The 16729-nt window shown below is 52.0% G+C and overlaps 2 protein-coding genes and 1 long non-coding RNA gene across 6 annotated transcripts in view; 1 reads left to right on the top strand and 2 right to left on the bottom strand.

The window, feature by feature from the left end:
• Nucleotides 1-5914: 5914 nt before the first annotated feature.
• On the bottom strand, nucleotides 5915-7752 carry LOC112991388 (alpha-1-acid glycoprotein 1-like). Its single transcript, XM_026113846.2, has 6 exons — nucleotides 7578-7752; nucleotides 7279-7421; nucleotides 7097-7167; nucleotides 6924-7025; nucleotides 6395-6495; nucleotides 5915-6215 (listed from the first exon to the last, which is right to left on the bottom strand). The coding sequence occupies exons 1-6, from the start codon at nucleotides 7686-7688 to the stop codon at nucleotides 6144-6146; spliced, it is 600 nt and encodes a 199-aa protein (XP_025969631.2). The 5' UTR covers nucleotides 7689-7752; the 3' UTR covers nucleotides 5915-6143.
• Nucleotides 7753-9485: 1733 nt separating this feature from the next.
• LOC112991371 (collagen alpha-1(XXVII) chain) overlaps nucleotides 9486-16729 on the bottom strand; it is a 187934-nt gene continuing 180690 nt past the window's right edge. For all 4 annotated transcript variants that reach the window (XM_064523662.1, XM_064523660.1, XM_064523661.1 and 1 more), the window contains 10 exons: nucleotides 16449-16502; nucleotides 15447-15482; nucleotides 14894-14911; nucleotides 14471-14506; nucleotides 14106-14132; nucleotides 13783-13848; nucleotides 13188-13356; nucleotides 12917-13026; nucleotides 11845-12063; nucleotides 9486-11247 (listed from right to left, as the gene is read on the bottom strand). In XM_064523662.1, coding sequence (XP_064379732.1) covers nucleotides 11101-11247; nucleotides 11845-12063; nucleotides 12917-13026; nucleotides 13188-13356; nucleotides 13783-13848; nucleotides 14106-14132; nucleotides 14471-14506; nucleotides 14894-14911; nucleotides 15447-15482; nucleotides 16449-16502 — 882 coding nt within the window. In that variant the 3' untranslated portion in view covers nucleotides 9486-11100. The remainder of the gene's footprint in view (nucleotides 11248-11844; nucleotides 12064-12916; nucleotides 13027-13187; nucleotides 13357-13782; nucleotides 13849-14105; nucleotides 14133-14470; nucleotides 14507-14893; nucleotides 14912-15446; nucleotides 15483-16448; nucleotides 16503-16729) is intronic.
• On the top strand, nucleotides 10593-12677 carry LOC135330375 (uncharacterized). Its single transcript, XR_010392364.1, has 2 exons — nucleotides 10593-10704; nucleotides 11835-12677. It is a non-coding gene; the product is annotated as an uncharacterized LOC135330375 (long non-coding RNA).

Raw genomic sequence — 16729 nt, 5'->3', positions numbered from 1 at the left:
ACAGGTTGCCGACACTGGGAATGGTCTGCCCTACCTGGGACCTGGGCCTGGGAGAACAGAATCCTTGTTAAAGGAAAAAACAACATAACCAAGGTCAAAGCTAATGATGGTAGTGAGGAGACAGGGATGTCCAGATACTGTTGACTTATCTCTGTGAGCTTGCTGGACCTTGCTCCTCTGTTTAGTAGACTTTTCTTTTTTCTTTCCCCGAGAACTGAGTCTCTCAGAAAAGCTGAAAACTCTGCAGTCCAGTTATGCTCTTGAAAGAACCAGGCTTAGGGTTTTCAAGATGAAAGGCTTTGTACCTTTTCCCTTTTTTTAAAAAAAAGAGCTATCCCTGAAGGCCATTCAAAGCCATAGCTGGTTGTGAAAGTTGTGAAAGATTTGGTTTAAAATCTCCATGGGTGCCAGACTGGGGGGTTACTGGTTGCTTATGTCTGCAGTTGTAACTCAAGGCTTTTACTCATCTATAAATCTACTCATGAAGTCTAGGTCCTTGTAATCTGAGAAGCTGTTTTCCTCTGGTGTCAGCTTCAGTCAGCTGAGACACTTATCAGCCTCCTTGAGACTGCAGCGCTCAAGGCCGCTGGCAGCATCCTATCTAATGCTGTTGCCCTCTCCTACCCTTTAACTGTCTGAGTTGTCGAGGTGGGGGGTTAAGTTTGTCTGTCACAAGCTGGTAAAGGTGTGTTTGAAGGGAGGGCTGTCCAGGGACCTGGGCCCTGAGCCTGGGGGGTGGAAGCTGTTGGATTGGGCTTCACACATCTCACTTTCATCCCAGGAGATGCCAAAGGCCCTACACTCAGATGGTGCTCTGGAAACACTGCCTTGCAGAGCAGGGACAGGCTAGTGCTGCAGAGAGAGGAGGAGGACTCTTTGCTATGTTCCCTGGGGCTTGTCCTTTCTTCCTTTTTAAGGAAGAAGGATATTTTCAGTGCTTAATTACTAGCTTAGAACTGAGACTTGAATTACCTTCCAGACAAGGAGTTAAAAACACTGCCTTTTTCTTTCTTTCTTTTTTTTTTTTCCTCCAATCTTGCCTCCCTTTCACAAACACAGAGCAACAGTGCTTCCCTCCCGTGTCGGTCTGGGGGCTGCACTGCTGGGTGAAGTGTGAGGTATCTGACAAGTGCAGGGGTGTATGGGACGAAGGGAGAGCAGGAATACGGGCTCAGAGTGCTGCGTTGTAGCTGAGGAATCTTGGCACTTGAGCCTTCCCACCACCAATGTGCTGAGCTTATTGGGAAATGATGAAACAGGACGTTTTTCTCCAGAGAAGTAAAACTCCAGCTTGGATGGGGTTAGCACCTCCCTCCCTTCTTGGCGGGAGTGGAACCTGTCAGTGGCGTCATCCTACACTGCAAATCTTGCCATGGAAAACCTCAGAGATCTCTAGCTTGGTCCAAAGGGTTTAAGAAGGAACATCTGCCCCAGCTGAACTATTTCTGGCAACTGGGTTGCTATCAAGAGAACTAGATGGCTGCTTCTAGCTGAGCCTTATTATCTTTCTCTTTAGACTGCTCAGTTAAAGCTGAGTTTCTAGCCTTCCATGTATTTCAGCTACTCGTTGAATGCTTGGCAGGCTCCTTTAAAAAGAAAAGTAAGGGATTGCCCTCTTCTGGTTAGTCTCCATTACTGCTTGATCTACATACTGCATTTTTAGTGGAGCTCTCGTCCAAACTTGGTTTGGGAATATCTGGTGTGAAGCTGGAACGACTGAGTCAGTGCTGAAAAAGCTTCCAAATGTCACCTTGCCCTGGATCCTGTATTGCTTAAAATTATATTTCTTTTTTTCCCCCCAAATACTAGTTTAATGGTACACAAGGTGAATCAAATATTAAATTTCTTCTTGCAAGTCCCACTTCTGACCTCTTCAGCAAACCAGCTTCCTGATCTCTGACATGTCATCTAAATGCACCATATTGGAGCAAAGCATTTATTGACTGAGCGTTAGCAGTTACCGGCACTCCCAAACTTTGGGGCTTTCCGAAAATGTCACTCTGACTACAGCCAAGGGCTCTGTGAGTTGGTTGTTGCCTTTTTTGATTTCTTGCATTTGACACTGCTCCCTCCAAAAGCACAATCGGTAATGGAATAAATCAAACTGCCTGTGCACCAGCAGAAGGGAATTTTCTGAAGCAAGGGAACGATTCTTTTTATCTGATGATAAGTCTAAAAAAAGGCTCCTAAACCAAGCTCAATCCCTTCCTGTTGGACGGTTCCCTTATGTCCCTTACAGCCCCCATTGGGAAGGTCATTGGGTGTTTGAACTGTACAGCTCTGGTGGCAGTTAATGCTGGGGCCTGGAGAAGGTGCAGGCTCTTTATGCTGCTCCAGATCATGGAGCCAGGCCCTGAGCTGCTGCTAGTGCTGTTTTCTAAGTCTGTGCTGTAAAGCAGAAGTTGGGTTTCTGGAGCAATGCTGTGCTATACCAGCTTGCTCAATAAGAGCAAAGGGCATTCAATGTTTTTGAGAAATAGGTAGAAATATTCCAGTACCCAGGCAATCCAAATCAACATGGTTTAAGTTCTGCTAATGCCTCAGACTGAGAACATGCTGTGTGAGTCTCTGCTCTACTGCTCTGCTCACTCGTGTTCCCTTCAGCCTGATGACAAAGATCACATAAATCTGTTTTGTGTTTAACTGGTTCCATTTCAGTCCTTAAGATGTGACGTCCCGCACCTCAGCAGGGCACGGAAACCCTCCTCAGCTAGCAGGCATCACACCAGCACTTTTAAGGACAAACAGTCCTCGATGACTCCAGTCATCTTGGCTTTCTCAAGGCTTTGTCTGTCTCACCCAAATTTAAATGTGATCCAGGCTGCTCTATGACCCTCTATGTTTGCAGCTGCTTCCCGTTAACTCCCTGGGGCAAGCCCCAGGCTCCCCAGGTGACCCTTGTTGGCCAAGGAGCCCCTGGCCGCCTCACTGCTGATCACAAACACATTTGCAAATGTGTGTGTTCCCCTAACATTTGTGTGAAATGGTGAGAGGTGTTCTGGAAGAAAAACCCGGAGGCTGTGGGGTGTAGGAGACTGTGCCTGATCCGGTCCGACTGCTCAGAAGTGGTTTTTTGGACACAGCCAGAAGCTCGGTGTTTCCTCAAGCAAGAGAGCAGCTGTCATGCGGGAAGAAAAAGTAAGGTTTTCTCACACCCTGTTGGAAAGAGGAGCCCTGTCAAGCTGGTTTGGACACAAGGTTATTTGTAGGATAAAAATTCCTAGGCTGAGTGGCAGATTCTTTCCTGGGTTAGGGTTGGGTCTGGTTAATGTTTGGATGGAAAGCGCTGAAGGAAAAGCTCTGTTTCTGCAGGAAGGGAGTGCAGAGTTAGCAGGTTGTACTCCTTTGTTTAATGAGTAGCAGGAGCGGTTCCTGATCTCCTGAGAGATCAGGAGTTTGTGGCTAAAGCTGAGGTCAAAAGCAGCCCCAAGTTTCAGAAATTCCTGTTGTTGCAGTGCACGCGTGGAGCTCCGTCCACAGCTCTGCTCGGGGCAGAACGAGGGCTGTGGCTCCTGTAAATCTTCCCAAACGGCGTTTATAACCTGCTATTCTGTGGACTTGCTTGCATGTGGCTCCTTTAGGGGCCCAAAAAGCAACCAGGGCTTTTTGGGGGGTGACATTTTTGCAGCCTCTGCTGACGCGGGGCGGTGGCTTGCCAGGGGCTCGGGCGCTGTGCTCCGTCTGCCCCTCTGTGGGCTGTTTATGCAAAATGAGACAATTCAGGGCAAAATCTGATGGTTTAGCCAGGCTGCGATAAATTACCAGGTTGAGCACTGGAGTTGCTGAAGGGTTCCCTTCGTCCCTGCCCGCCTTCCTCCCGTTTCCCCCTCTGATGGGGTTAAACGTGGCCGCGGGGGCAGCACGATGCCCCATGGCCCCGGAGGCGAGAGGGGACCTGCGTCCCGGGGAGGGAACAGGCCGGGGCAGGGAGGTGGCCTGCCAAAAGCATCCTCCAGCTCTCTTAGGCAATCGCTTTGGAGCTCGAAAGGGCCGTGAGAAGCTCTATCGAGGTTTAACGTGCCGCTTTGCGGAGCTGCACCAGGAGCTGCCAGGCACAGGGGCTCTGCGCTCTGCCCCGTGACCCCGGCGCTGCAAAATCACAGCTGGGTGCAAAAAAGGGTGAGATTTCACCAACATATCAGCCTCGTCTTTGCTCCCTTTTCTCCAAGTGCTTATGGCCTACGTGGGTTTTGCCTTTAATTACTCTTTTGGCTCTGCCCAGAGATTCATGTTTTAATGGGATACTTTGATGTTCCCGTAACCCCCAGAGAGGCCGTTTTGGGAATATCACTGACCACCGGCAAAGCTAAGTTGCTGCGGGCTTTGAGCTGGCAATTTTATGCGTGTGTGCCAGTGTTGGGTGGCAGCTGGAAGCTACTTTAGCAGGGAGTTTGCACACCGCAGAGACAGCCCTGAGCACGTCTCCTCCCTCCGCGCTTGGTATCGGATGCGGAAAAGCTCCTCGGAGCTGACGCTCGGGAGCATCCCCGTGGTACCCTGGGTTGCGACTTTGGGAGAAGAGAGTTGGAGGTTGGGAACTGCTAGAATATTTACTATTTCTTTGGAATACTTAGTGTTTTTGTTTTAAATGTGAAGGAGCCAGAGGCAGTGAGCTCCGCTCTCCGGTGCGGCTCTGGGAGCGACGTGTGGTGCCTGTGGGGTGGTGGCTTACGGAGGGGCACCAGCGCGGCAATATTGGCATTGAGTGGCTGGAGAAGCTGTTGGGAGCCGAAGGAAACCCCTCGGGCGGGATGGACGCGGCCGTAACGCGCTCAGGAGCACGTGCGTCTCTCCCTCGGACGCTGTCACGGGGCTCTGGCTTTTTGTCTGTTTGTGGTGGTATAAAAATTCAGAAACCGTCCTCCGGTCTGTTCAGATCGATGTAGCTTTTGCAAAATGGGTCAACGCTGCTTTCTCATTGCAACTGCTTCACCTAATTTCCTCAAGGAATAGGAGATAATATTTGGAGTGGGAGGCTTAATCAGTTCTCCGAAACACGCTGGCAGCTTTCCCCTCCTTCCCCAGAAGGATTGTGCAATAACCCTTAAAACGGGCCAGCTTCCTTCCTCGCGGACGAGGGCAGGTTCGCGCCGTGTTCCCGGCAAGGCATCGCTTCACAGGCTTTATGGACGCCAAAGGCTGCGCGTCGCGACCTTGCGCGTCCCCCTGCCACGGGGGCTCGCCCCGGGGCTCTCCGCGGTCACCTGAAGCCTACTGAGGCTTGGAAAGGAAATAAAATGGGGCAGGTGATGTGATGCGTGTGTGGTCCGCGGGTGGCTTGGCCCTTCTGAAAAACGCCCTTGACGGCAGCCCGCAGCGTCGCGCCTCCCTGCCGCCCCCCTTCCGGCCGCGCTCGGTCCACGTCGCGCTGTCGAGGGTTGCTGCCACGCGGGGGGAACTGCCGGAGGGACATTGGCCCCCCGGAAAGGGAGATGGGCAACGTGGGGGAAAAGCGGCTCCTGTTGCCCCTGGGTGGCATTAGCACCGGGCTGCCCGGAGCGGTGGGAGCGCCGGAGGGACGTGCACAAGCCCGAATGTGTGGGGAAATGTCTTCCATTCCTCCCGGAGGAGAAGCAAGGATGACCGGCCCCTCAGCTGGCCGCAGGCACAGGTAAGGTGCCAGGCTCCCAGCTGCACCCGTGCCGCTGGGGTTGCCCAAGTTAGTGCCGTCGGCCGTGTGCATCGGCGGGATGGATGAGCAGAGGGGGCTGTGCCGGGGGGTTTCTCCCTTGAAAGAGAGAAACCAGCTTGCTGGTTCTCGCTGGCTGGCAGCCAAATACCTTGGTGTTTTTTATGGGAACCAGCACTGTAGGAACGGGAAATCCCCGTCTGGTGCAACGCTCGGCCGTGGCCCCCCCGCGCGGTCGCGCACGATGCTCCTGGGGCCTCTCGGCACCAGCAAGCACGCGCCGGGTGCTCGTCACACACAGGTTTATTTTGGAACAAGAGCAGAAAAACAGTGGATTTCGTCAGCCAGGGGCGTTCTGTGTGCCTTGAGAGAGGAAAAACAAAACCCCCAACGCGCTTGATGGCAAGTCCTGAGAGCGTGCGAGGTGCTGCGCCGCGCTGGGCTGGCGGCTCCTGGTGCCGGGGTGGCCTCGGCGGGAGGAGGAGGAGGAGGAGGCCGATGCATGGGGCCAGGGCTAGACTGGCTGCGGCGCTGGTGCTGCCTCACCGTCTTCATCCGGCTCCTCTCCGGGCACGGGACACGCATCCTTGGGGGAGAAGGGCCGGCATCAGCACCGCGGTGGCCCAGGCGCTGGCACCGGGAGCCTGCTCACCAGGGAGGCCACCCTTCGCGGGGCCGGGGCGTCTCGTCCCGCTCCGTGGCCAGCCGCTCGGGCCTTGCCTGTCCCGGGGCGGGGGGGGGGGGGGGGGGGGGGGCGGCTCGTACCTTTTCGGAAGACAGGAAGATTTCGTCGTCCGTGAACTTGTGGCACGCCAGCTGCGCTCTGAACTCCTCCAGGTGCTCCTTGCTCACGTTGGGGGAGCGCGCTGGTTGAAAAATGCCGTGAAGAATTAGAGGGAGAATGGGGAAGGGGGGGGAAAAAAAAAAGCACTTAATAAAGTCAGCTCCTCGGGTGTCTCCGACGCCTTTTGGGTGCGTCTGGAGCCTTCCCGGGCCAGAGCGACGGGAGCCCCATGGCCAGCAGCAGTGCTGCGCCTGTGGCCCCCCCCGTCCCAGCCCGTGTGTGGAGGATGGAGGGTAGTAATGGGGGCCTGGACTGGTCCTGAGGCTTCCTGGAGGATCAGGATGGGCCTTCAGGACTGAGGAAGGTGCACAAAGGCCTACAACGGGCGGCCGCTGGGGTCCCGTCCTTCCCCGTGGTCCCTCTCGGGGAGACCCGGCTCCTGGGGAGCCTCCTGCAGCCCCGCCATCCTCCCCAGCGCGGGGGAACCGGCCTCGGGGCAGCGTCACTCACCCGAGAGGCTCAGGCCCGGGAAGTTGGCGTTGAGGTGCCTCAGGATCAGCAGGTCCTTGTCGCTTCGGATGAGCTCGGCCGTGGAGGTCACCTGGCCGTCGACTGGCGAAGGGGCAGGGCGGTGAGGGCCCCGCTGCCCCGGGGAGCAGGCGGGCGGCGGGGCCGCGGCTTACCGTGCATCAGCGTGCCGTTGTCCCGGAAGACGTGGATCTTGCCGCTCTTCCTCGTGACGCACGTCTCGTTCCTGGGGGGCGGAGGGGCCCGGTGGGGTGCGTGAATGCCCGCGAGCCGCCAGCCGCTGGTGGCCGTACGGGCAGGCCGAAGCGGGCCGGGGTGCGCGAGCCGGCGCCCTTACATTCTCATGATCTCCGTGGTGTTGAGCTCATCCTCGTGGCTGCCGGGGTGAAAGAAGAAGATGGCGTGCTTCAACGCGCGGAGCTCCTCGAGGTGGGGCGGGTACTTGGAGGAGCCGATGAGGTAGACCCACTTTCCCAGGATCTGTGGGGAGGAGCAGGGAGGGGCGCGAGGGCTGGGGCCGTGCCGCCTCGCTTTGCCCTTCTCCCCGCTAGACCGGCGCTTGTTTATTGTTCATTTTTCAGGGCAATAACGGGGCGGATGGGGAGCGGGAAGCCGGGCTGCCCGGCCCTGCCTTACCCCGGTGAGGGTCGCGTTGTCCAGCACGGCCGGCACGAGCGGGGCGCAGCTCGGCGGCTCGGCCGCCAGGGCCAGCGCCAGACCCAGAGCGAGCGTGAGGCCGGCCAGCATCGCGGCGGACCCGGTGAGCGGTGGGCAGCGGTGGCCGGGACCAGGCTGCCGGGCCGCTGCATGCAGCTGCCCTTATATACCGCGGATGCGGCAGCGCCCTTGCTTAACCTCGCCGCTGTTTGCTCAGAGGGGATGAGGCAATCGTGAGGTTAAACTTGCAAGTGGCGGGGTTTCTCGGGCGGAAAAGGCGCGAGGCTTTTGTTCTTGTGAGCCGCAATTAATTTAGCAGGTGTTTGGATAAGCAGCGCGCCAGCCCCAGGTGTGTTTGTGCAAAGGGGGCACCCGGCGTGACCCACGCTTTTGGGCCCTGTCCTGTGCCATAGGCATCTCCTGGGGCGAGTGCTTGGGGGGGGGGGGGGGCGGAGGCCACCGCTGCACCCCCGACACGAGCACAGTGGTGCCCTGGCCGTGGGCACAAGGTGCGGGGACGACCGGGGCCCTCAGCTCAGATTTAACTTTTTTTTTTTTTTTTTTTTTTTTTTAAGATGTGCAAATCTTTCTATTTATTTGGGGGGGGGGGGAAGGTATTGAGGTTGGCAAACACATAATTAAGTGCACTTGGGTTAGTTATTCAATGAAAAAAAAAAAATACGTGCTTTTCCTCACTGGGAGCAATGTGTTTGAGGCCTGGCCAGCCACCCCGCGAGGCCGCCAGCCCCAGCGCAGCCGGTGGTTAACCCCGGCCGAGCGTAGCCGGGGCTGTGCCCCCTCCAGCACCCCGGGCGCGAGCGGAGCATGCGGCTCCCGGCTGCCTGCGGCTCCCTGCCGCCCCTGCCCCGCGCTGCCGGGAACTTGTGCAACCCGGGGCCGAGCAAACAGGGCTCTGCCCCTTCCAGGACGCCCCGGCACGAGCCCCATGACGCAGCAGGGCACAGCCGAAGCGGCTGCCGGGGCGCGGGGCAGCGGTGCTCGCAGTGCCCGTGAGCTTGCAGCTTCCTGGCACGCGCTGCCCGCCCGCGCCCGCCTGCGAAGCCTGAGGGTTTGGGCTGTTGGCTGGGTTGGGGCCAGTCTGCCCCCTCAGCAAGAATAAGTCAGGTTTTAAAATCGGCTTGGAGCAACGGACACAGTTTTTAGCCATAAGACTGGAAAAGCTCAGCGCCGCTTGCTTTCTCCCATGCTGGTGGAGTCCCCACGGCCGGGACCGGCGTTGGGGGCAGCGAGCCTTGGTGGGCAGCTTCGCGTTGTGGCCAGCGGTTCGGCAGGTTAATTTAGGTGACGGGCTGCAGGAGGAGGCTTTTGGGGCTCAGTTGGCCTCTGCCGCTGCCGAGCATCACCAGAGGTCCGGGCTGGCTGGTGATGCTCACGCCTAGGGGTGTTGCTGCGCCTCTCACCCACTTAGGTTTCTCACGAAGCAGCAAAGAAAAACCATGAAAGTCCCATTTCATTGCCTCAGTTTTAAATATTTATTTAAACGCCAAAAAAAAAAAAAAGGGAAAAAAATAGGAAAAGCTTTAACGAGCACAAATAGTAGCTCTAACCTCAAGAAACACACAAAAACCAACGACGAGAGCACGAGAGAGGGAGAACCAGCCGAGGACGTGTGCGTGTGTACACACGTGGAGAAGGGAAAAGAGCAAGCGAGCAGACGATGGTGCAGAGGCGCACGGTGCTCGGCAGCGATGGCAGCGAGCCGGCCCCGCGCCGGGGCGAGGTATTTCTGAGCGGGGGCCGAGCACCGCAGGCAGCACGGTGTGGAGGGTGAGGTATTTGAGAAAGCTCTGGTTAACCTTTTTAGATCCTTTTTTTTTTAAAAAAAAAAACAAACCAGCAGGCAGTAGTAAAAAGAATACACGAAGAGAGACTCACATATATATATTTTTTTTCCTCAAAAAATAAAATCCATAGTCCATATGAGACATGAAAACTCCAAACAGGCACTGAAGCATTTCTGATACAGTACAGCTCCGATTACATCAATATTATTCCTTATATAGAATTAAAGATTACCATAATTATCCTTTTTTTTTTAAAAAAAAAAATCCTCCAAATTTACATATAGAGACTAGATTTCTACAAAACTTAACAAAACAAAACCCCTCCAAGCCCGGCTGGGTTCTGAAACAAGGTACCATCATTTCAGTCTTGACAGAGGGGGCCAGACAAAAGGGTGGCAGAGCTGGGGTTTTAAATACGAGGTTAGACCAGGAAATCACTGCGCGCGAGAGCCGGCACGGACACGTGGCCAACGCAAATACAGCAAAACTAGTTACATGACGACCGACTCGAACCATAGCTCTCTCTGAGGCTTAATGCTTACAGCGTCTGCGGATGAGCTGTATCCCTCACTCCTCTCCCAAAGCAGTGAAGTGCTGTTTAAGAAAAAAATAGCAATATTTGCTTTTGAAATAGCTGGTAAGTTATTCTGGACGCACTGAGTTGCTGTGCATCGCTGACATCCACGGCAATTAAAAGATCCCTTTAAAGGTGACTGTTTCTCTGATTTAGCTGTGATCACGACCTCCTCTCTTCCCCGACGGATGGTCCTATGGGGTTTTTTTGGGTCTGTGGCAAGACATTGTAGCACCTTCACAACCTTAAATAGTTTAAAGTCATATATATAAAATAACACACTTTTTTAAGAGCACCAGAGATTTCACAGTGAGAGGTAGAAACAAATCAGACGAGCCCATCCTCTCGCTCTCTCTATTTTAGCACCAATCTCTTCCCCTCTCCTCCTTCCATTCCCCCCTTTCAGCTTTGGGACTCTCCCCTACCCCGACACCACACATGAGAAGGGACATTTATTAAACTCACCCATGGAAGGAGGAACTTAGTTTTTTTTTGTTCTTTTTTTTTCTTTTTGCTTTAAATAATATAATATATATTTTTTTTGTTTCTTCTAATATTGCACATCAAAATGCTTCTGGCACACAGAGCAGCCAGATTCAACTTGCAGCTCCGCCTGGGAGAGCCTGATGCAGCACGTGGCCGTCCAGAAGGCGACAAGCTCTGAGAGGGAAGCTCTATCATTTAATTACTTTTCAATGGAAAGAACATTTGGTAACTCAGGAACCAGGTAAGACAAAAAAGAGGGACAAAAACAAAACAAAACAAAACCCAACAATGCACGCTGCAAGTTTCTTGAGGTTTCTCTCAATATTTTCTTCTTTGGTCATGGAAAAAGCTTTGTGTGTGGACCTGCTTGCAACATCTAGTCCCCTGATCCCTTTTCACTGTTCGCGTCCCGACTGACACCCGCTTCCCCTACGGCCTTGTTATTCCTCCTTTCAAGAATCTGCTGAGTTCAGTAGATCACGGGTTCTTTGAGACCTTGAGCCAATGGCTAGAGCAACAGCTGACCCAAATGGTACAGCCCAGCTGTCCTCGCCGCGGAGAGGTGGGAGACCCTGTGTAAAGACGTAGGCCAAAAACGGGGGGGCAAAGCCTTGGAGCCCAGTTTTGATGGCTTTGTTCAAAGGAAGCACACGGGGCCGACCTCGAGGTGATACTGCTTTCCTGGCTCGGATGGGGGAAGGTTGTAGATGTTGACGATTGGCAGCTGGTGAGGGTCCTGGGTCCGAAACGAAAAGAGGGTCCGATGCCAGCGCCCATCCTTGATCTATGCAGGGAAGGAACAAGATAGAAAAAATTGATTAACTGGGGGAAAGGATCTTGTGGGAGAGGAAGACATTTCACTAAGGTACGTGCTTGGAAAGCCCTGCGTGAGGCAGGCAGGTCTGGCACGAGGCTCAGAAAGCATTTTTGGGAGCTCTTTATCCATTTCAGGTTGATGGAAACTGAGCTTGAAACAGCATCACAAAATGTGAACCACCTAATGCAGTGAACCCAAAATGCAAACATGCTGCGCTCAGCTCAGCGTGGCATCAGGCAAGAGCTGAGACCACTGCCTTTCAGAGCCGATTCCCCCTTCTGTCATTTCCCTGGTGGTACGCATGACACTTAAATTTGGACAAGTTTTCTATTTGAACGTAATCTTCTTAATAGGAGTTGCCATAGCATGCTGGACTACAAAATTACAGTTGTGAACAGGTAAACTAGACTCCTTCCATTTTTTGGCAGTGGTCATGGAGCAAGAAGCACAGGCACAACTTGAGCCTTGTTTTGTGCACTAAGTTCGTTCAGCTTGACATTTCTAGGCATTAGCTTGCGCTATAACAGTGCCTCTCCATCCTTCCACTCTTTCAGGACAACGTACCTTGCAATCGTCAGCTGCCACTTCTGGCTTGAGCTGCCCTCCTGCCTCAAACATCTGTCCATTCCAGGCCTTAAAGCGCACGGCTTTTTCTGAAGGTTTTTCAGATGAGCCTTCCCGCCACACGGAGGTATTCAGGCAGTGGATGGTTATGTGCTGGACCACCTCTGAGCTCAGAAGGCGAAGGAAGTTCATCTGGACTCTACCGATGTCAAAATCCAGCTGTGAAGATGACAGAGTTAGGTTATATCCCCTCTGCAAAGGTGCGGGAGGGAGCTATCGGTACAGACAGCACAAGAAGTGGCAACAAAAACATTCCCTGTTCTCTGCTTAAGTCTGGAGGTGGCTGCACAGGGATGTCTCAGCCCCAAACCAGTTCTGGTCTGAGTACAGGCACAAGGGCCAGATGCAAAGTCAATTTGGAAAATTTTCATGGGGACACAGCACGTCCTTCACTTTTCAGAACACAGTAGAGGGCCCTAAGTAGGAGGAAATTAATTACAAAGTTCAAATCCAAAACTTGTTTCTGCAAAGAAGCAAAGCAACAGGCTCTAGTGGGGACAGCAGGTGAAACCAAATATTGCTATTGGTGTTTTTTGTTAAAGGTACTTCTGCAAGAGAAATCCAAAGGCTATTCCAGAGAAATCCTGTAGCATTAATTTCAGTGGACAGTTGTATATTTAAGCTGACCTCACTTTTTCAGTTGCTTGTAGAAGACAAAATGCAAGAGTGACCTGAACATAAATCAATTCAACAATGCATTTGGGAGCAACATGTTTGCAAAATTAGTGGCCTCTATTAAGGTCATGGGTTAATTAAACATTGCTGGAAATGTACCGTTTTGTCTTGGCAAGAGTCAACATTTTTTAACTGCATGAGAGCAGTCCTGAATGTAACAAGTACAACTACAGTAACTCCGCCTCAAGCGTAAGTCAGCATGCTCTGTTATAGAGGGTATATAGTTATAGCGGTCACTGTCCAGTATCCTGGGATAACATAACTGTTTTATTAATACATCTTACATAATAGTGATAGTGGTATGGGAAATGCAATGCTGGTGTAGATCTGTGTGTACCTTGGAGACAGTGATGGGGTTGAGACATGTCTGTCCACCATTGGTGAAGTTACAGATGACCTGTATGGTGTCCGAGGAACAGCCAAGATTTGGGTCAATCCAGTAGGTACCTGAGAAAATGGAGGAGTTGGAGATTAACAAGAACTCTTAGGCTTTTCCTGTGCCTAACACCCACCTAATGCATCACTGGTCCCAGGGCAGGAGACCAGTTTGAATGACACTAAATGACACTATGGAAGGCTGTGGCCTTTGCACACTCAGGGCTTCCTACCATCGTTCATCTTCTGTTCACAGTTCATGAGGTCTCGACAGATGCGTGCAGGGTTCTCCTTGGTTCCCAGGGGTCTTTTGATGCTCTGAATGAGGTTGCTGAGGTAGTGTAGAGTCTTAAAGATCTCCCCTCCATGGTCCAGCATCAGAAGTTCTGGATGTTGGTAACCCTGGGGAGAACAGGAGGCAGAGCCAGGGGTGAGTCCTTAGCATGGCTGATGGGTGTCTTGCAGGGGGACTGGGTGCTGTAACCACAAGGGTTTCTGCTTTATCTGGAGGAAAACCGAGTGGGCCAAAGACCAGCAGCACTGGATGTGAGCAGTGAGCCAGCAGCTCTGGCCTTGTCCTGAATGGGGACTCTCTGAACTGCTTGAACAGGCATTAAGGTGGAAGTTTCACAAACAATTAACACAACTAAACCATGTCCTTTAACTGGATCTTTGCATGCATAAACCCCAGTTCTTCCATGGGAACGGAGGACAATTCAGAGCTTCGTGTATATAGGCCTTAAACACAGAGAAAGAACAAACAAGACTGTGACTGCTCCCAGCCTACAGCTGCAGTGAAGGCCAGTAAGTTCAAAAGCACCCTCATACCTCTGTCTTGAGCGCAGTGTTCGAGTCGATTAGTGACCGGAAAGCTGCACCAAAGCCATCTTGTTGCTAACATGGGGTGAAAAACACAGTGCGTGCAATTGTTAGAAGCTGAGTATTCCCTGAGGCAAGCAAATGCTTCTCTGTTGGGGATGGGGGGGGGGGGGGGGGGACGATTCAAGTGTTGCTCTGCTAACACAGCAGCTCTTGCTGGACCTGAGTGGGTCTTCAGGGTCCCAGCAGGCCTTTCTTGATGTCCTATTGGCATCTCGGCTCTGCATGCCTTATTATCCTCACTAGCAAACATACAGAAAACAGCAACTTACAAATGAAGCTGGAATTCCTGGCGGTCCCTAGAAACCAAAGCAAAAAAAAGGTGCATCAGCCAGAAAGATGGGCAATTACTATTGCAAAGATATTCTTCCATGTCCTTTTGAAATGCTCTTTCCTCTGGAGTCCCTCAATGCAGACTAGTGAGAGAGGCAACAATGCTGTCTCTATAAAATACTTGGAGATGGTTTGTAGTTAAGCGCAATAAACACTAGCCCATTCACGCGCACACATTTTTGCATATGAGGAATGGGGGCTAAACTATGATTTCCAGTGAGGGAGCAGTCCCTCCGGAGAGTATCACTGCAGTAATTTTAGCTTGTTTCAATAAAGTCTTTGAACTCTTTCCATATATACGTACCGGAGGGCCAGGGTGTCCTCGTGGGCCTGGAGGACCCTAAAGACAGAGTGGCATCAGTTAGTGAAATGTCTCCAGTTTGCATTTCCATTTATCATGGTTGTCACCAAAACGAGTCTGTTCCTTGCTGAAATCCTCCAGATTTTTTGACATTTTTACAGCATCCTCCCCCTCAAACCCTTCTGCAGCCAAGAGATTGCCCTGTTCCCTGACTCCCAACTTCGGTGCATCTGTCTGCACCTGCTCCCATTCCTGCCGTCTCTCTTGTTCCTAGCCCTACGGTTCCCTAACCAGCATTCCTGACAAATCCCCAGGTACTTAACACTTTCCCTGTATGCAGTTACCTGCCCTGCAGCTTTTTATTTGCTAAAGACAACCGTTTCAAATAAAAGAGAGTAGTCAGAGAAAGTGATGGCAAATACTCACCCTTGGACCTTGCAGACCCTGCAGAAAAAATTGGAAGAAGCTGTCAGAAGATGCACATTAATAAAAATCTCCCTGTACATTGCTGTTGCCTCCAAGGTGCCTATGCAAGGGCTGTGTGCTGCCATGGAGGGACAGAGGCAACAGCAGGTAAAAAGGAGGCTGTACCCAACACTGCTACGTAAGACACGGTAAGTCCCCATGTCCCCACGTAGGGACAGTGTGCTGCTTTTTGCTCTGCCATTCACTGTACTTTGTTCCTGTAGATCTCACCTGTAAAGTGGTATCTTTTGCTGTGCAATTGGATAAAGTAAACTGGAATTTTAATAGCAGAGCGTGTGTATGTGTGCATGCATAGATGTGCATGCATATGTGTGTGCCTACGTGTGCGCATGTGCCTAGACGTGTGTGTCTCTCCCATGTGGGAGACTGATGCCGCAGCACTGAGCCGGAGTAGATGCGGGTCCAGCAGAGCCCAGCATCACTCGCCCTCACTTAAATAAGAGAGGAACCTCTTAACACCAGGATGGACCCCAGGACGTGGGACAGCGCTTACCGTTTCTCCACGGCTGCCTTTGTCTCCCTTCGGACCCTGTTTCACAGACAACGAGAGCACGATCAGCAATTGCTAGCCACAGCTCTGTTTGGAGGCATTGCCACCTAGAAGCTCTTTGCAAAGACCCAAGCACATCTCCAGGCAAATAAGGTCAGGTTGTCGTATTGCTCCCCGCCACACACAGAGGAAGAAATAGCCATTACTGGACATTTGACAGATTAAACATGGGACGAGCACAGAGAAACGTCTAGCCAGACGGCATCCTGGAAGCTAAAGTGCACATGGAGCAAGGGGACGGGAACGTTTCCCTCATGGCTGCAGGGCACCGAGCCCCTGCCTTCCTCCCCTGCTGAGAACAGCAGGAGCCACTTGCTTCCTTTTCGGCACGCTTACCCTTGAGTCCGAAGCATGGATGATGTCTGAGTTAATCTTACTGGTTTTCATCTCTGTCAACGTCAGCTTCTTTCTACTGAGCTTTGAGTAACTTTATTCTCATGTTTTTATGAAGCATTGACCTGAACTTTAGTCTGTGTTCGGTGCCTTTGGCGCTTCAGGGCAGGCAGAGTAGGAATCCCAGGGTGGATTTTCAACACTTTCCAGAATCCAGCTGTTCCCAGTTTAATGCATTTATCAGATTTTTTTTTCCCTGGGGCCTCCCAGGCTGAGCTCTTTGGAAAATCTGGCAACTTGCTGTAGAGCTTACATTTCTTCTGAAAAACCTTCTAAGTAACATTCTGGCCTTTTTGTCTGATCCCTTCTATCCCCAAACTCAGACTTAAATAGAGTTGCTCCTCACTTATAAGTTAATAATCCTCCAGTTTATATGCAGCCAGGGACTAAATCTGCACTTGTCTCAAGCTGCTCATCTTCGAAAGATTATTTTGTTTCACCCATTACAGAAGGACCTGGGATTTACTTATACTGGCCTCAAGCAGCTTGGATCTCAAATACTAATCTCTTCTAAAAAATACAGACAAAAAAAAGGCAGAGACGGATACTTACTGGACTTCCCGTGGGACCCAGAATTCCAAGTGGACCAATAATTCCTTCTTTACCCTAAAAAAGAAAAGATATGCATGAACCATCACATGGGAACTGACGGTCATTTTTACCAAGTCTGACCCAGTAAAAACACACTCTCTTGCAACCTTTCAGTGCCGTGATCGCTGTATTCCCTGTTGCTGAAACGAAGAGAGGCCCAAAGACACAAGCCCTCACAGTATGGTTGTCACAGTGCAGCTGAAACCTCGGAAATTACAGAAATAGAAAGATTTCAACTGCAC

This window comes from Dromaius novaehollandiae, chromosome 20 (genome assembly GCF_036370855.1).
Source record: "Dromaius novaehollandiae isolate bDroNov1 chromosome 20, bDroNov1.hap1, whole genome shotgun sequence".
NCBI classification, from domain to species: Eukaryota; Metazoa; Chordata; class Aves; order Casuariiformes; family Dromaiidae; genus Dromaius; species Dromaius novaehollandiae.
This window is presented reverse-complemented; position numbering and strand designations above follow the sequence as displayed.

Coding starts and splice junctions, on each gene's coding strand:
- LOC112991388 (XM_026113846.2), bottom strand. CDS start 7,688: ATGCTGGCCGGCCTCACGCTCGCTCTGGGTCTGGCGCTGGCCCTGGCG. Junction 7,422..7,577: donor ACAACGCGACCCTCACCGGG/GTAAGGCAGGGC, acceptor TCCTCCCCACAG/ATCCTGGGAAAGTGGGTCTA. Junction 6,216..6,394: donor TCTTCCTGTCTTCCGAAAAG/GTACGAGCCGCC, acceptor TTCTCCCCCAAG/GATGCGTGTCCCGTGCCCGG.